The sequence below is a fragment of the Mandrillus leucophaeus genome, unplaced genomic scaffold (assembly GCF_000951045.1).
Source record: "Mandrillus leucophaeus isolate KB7577 unplaced genomic scaffold, Mleu.le_1.0 Scaffold129, whole genome shotgun sequence".
NCBI lineage: Eukaryota > Metazoa > Chordata > Mammalia > Primates > Cercopithecidae > Mandrillus > Mandrillus leucophaeus.
The window spans coordinates 1265229-1266783 of NW_012101243.1; the positions used below are offsets into that span (position 1 = coordinate 1265229).

The 1555-nt window shown below is 37.7% G+C and overlaps 1 protein-coding gene across 4 annotated transcripts in view; it reads left to right on the plus strand.

Moving 5' to 3' along the window:
• RBM39 (RNA binding motif protein 39) overlaps positions 1 to 1555 on the plus strand; it is a 40380-nt gene that overhangs the window by 27963 nt on the left and 10862 nt on the right. For all 4 annotated transcript variants that reach the window (XM_011972376.1, XM_011972377.1, XM_011972378.1 and 1 more), the window contains one exon: positions 898 to 1102. In XM_011972376.1, coding sequence (XP_011827766.1) covers positions 898 to 1102 — 205 coding nt within the window. The remainder of the gene's footprint in view (positions 1 to 897; positions 1103 to 1555) is intronic.

Below are 1555 nucleotides of genomic sequence, written 5' to 3' on the forward strand. Positions count from 1 at the left end.
CCTGGCTAATTTTTTGCATTTTTAGTAGAGACGGGGTTTCACCATGTTAGCCAGGATGGTCTCGATCTCCTGACCTCGTGATCCGCCCGCCTTGGCCTCCTGAAGTGCTGGTATTACAGGCGTGAGCCACCGCGTCCGGCCTGGAAACAGTATTTTTTAAAGTACATTATATATCTCTGTCAGGAAATTAAAAGTGTTGACTTATATCTACATTTCAATAAAATGTAAGCCTGTTCCTGTGTTGATAGCGAATCTGTTTAACTTGTCATTGGGCTGTTACCTACCTCAGTGAACTGGTGAAAGGAGAAAATTATGAAACATAGCTCACCAATTTTATTTTTTTATTCTAGTAACTTTAGTGTGGATATTTTCCACCTTTTTTCCTCCAAATAAGCCATTGTGGGTATATGTGTAAATCAGAATTTTATATATATGTAATTTACATCAAGTTATGTATTTAATTGCTTATATAAAAGTAGTGTTTTATATGTGAGGATTATATTGACTTTCGTCAGTGGGCACATTTTTATTAGAAAAGTACTAAATTCTACCTCAGGTGTTCTGCCTGCCTCGGCCTCCCAAAGTGCTGAGATTACAGGTGGGAGCCACTGCACCCAGCCAGTTTTCACATTTTCTAACCATGATCCCATGTTCTCAAATATAAAGCTGTCATTACTGGTAATATCTTCTATGTAAACTACCGCATCAACAAGCGTAATTTAATTTGCTTGTGTCGTCTTCATGTGTGTTATGTTTGCTACTTACCAGTTGAAAATTCTACCTTAGTATTCAGGAGTAATTATTGAATATACTAAAAATAAATTTGTATTTTAAAGTATAGTTTATATTTTAAAAACTAAAACACTGTCTCCTGTCCCCGCCTTCCCCATCGTATAGTTTTCTGATTCAGAATGTGCCAAAAAGGCTTTGGAACAACTTAATGGATTTGAACTAGCAGGAAGGCCAATGAAAGTTGGTCATGTTACTGAACGTACTGATGCTTCAAGTGCTAGTTCATTTTTGGACAGTGATGAACTGGAAAGGACTGGAATTGATTTGGGAACAACTGGTCGTCTTCAGTTAATGGCAAGACTTGCAGAGGGTAAGTGTTCCTTGCTACTACGAATGATTTACTCTAGGTATTGTAATGGAAAAGAAAGGTAGCCATGCAAACTAAGAAGTGGAAAAAGATTTTATCTTATTTTGTAGTTGGCGTTATCCTTGGGCACACTGCATGTTATTTTATAGATGATGTGCCTTGTATTAATGTGTGGAAATCTATATTAGCGTGTTTTGAACGCCACAGCATAATTTGCAAGACTTCCTTTATGTAGTGTTTACATGTCATACTTAGGATATTACAAGTTTTTCTTTTTGTAATTTCTCATTTTTTGATGCAAGGTCTAGCTCTGTTGCCCAATTTGGAGTGCAGTTGTGCGATTCTGGCTCACTGCAATCTCTGCCTCTTTGGCTGAAGTCCTCCCACCCTAACCTCTAAATAGCTGGGACTAACAGTAGTAAACCACCACCACCGTGCCTGGCTAATTTCTTTTTT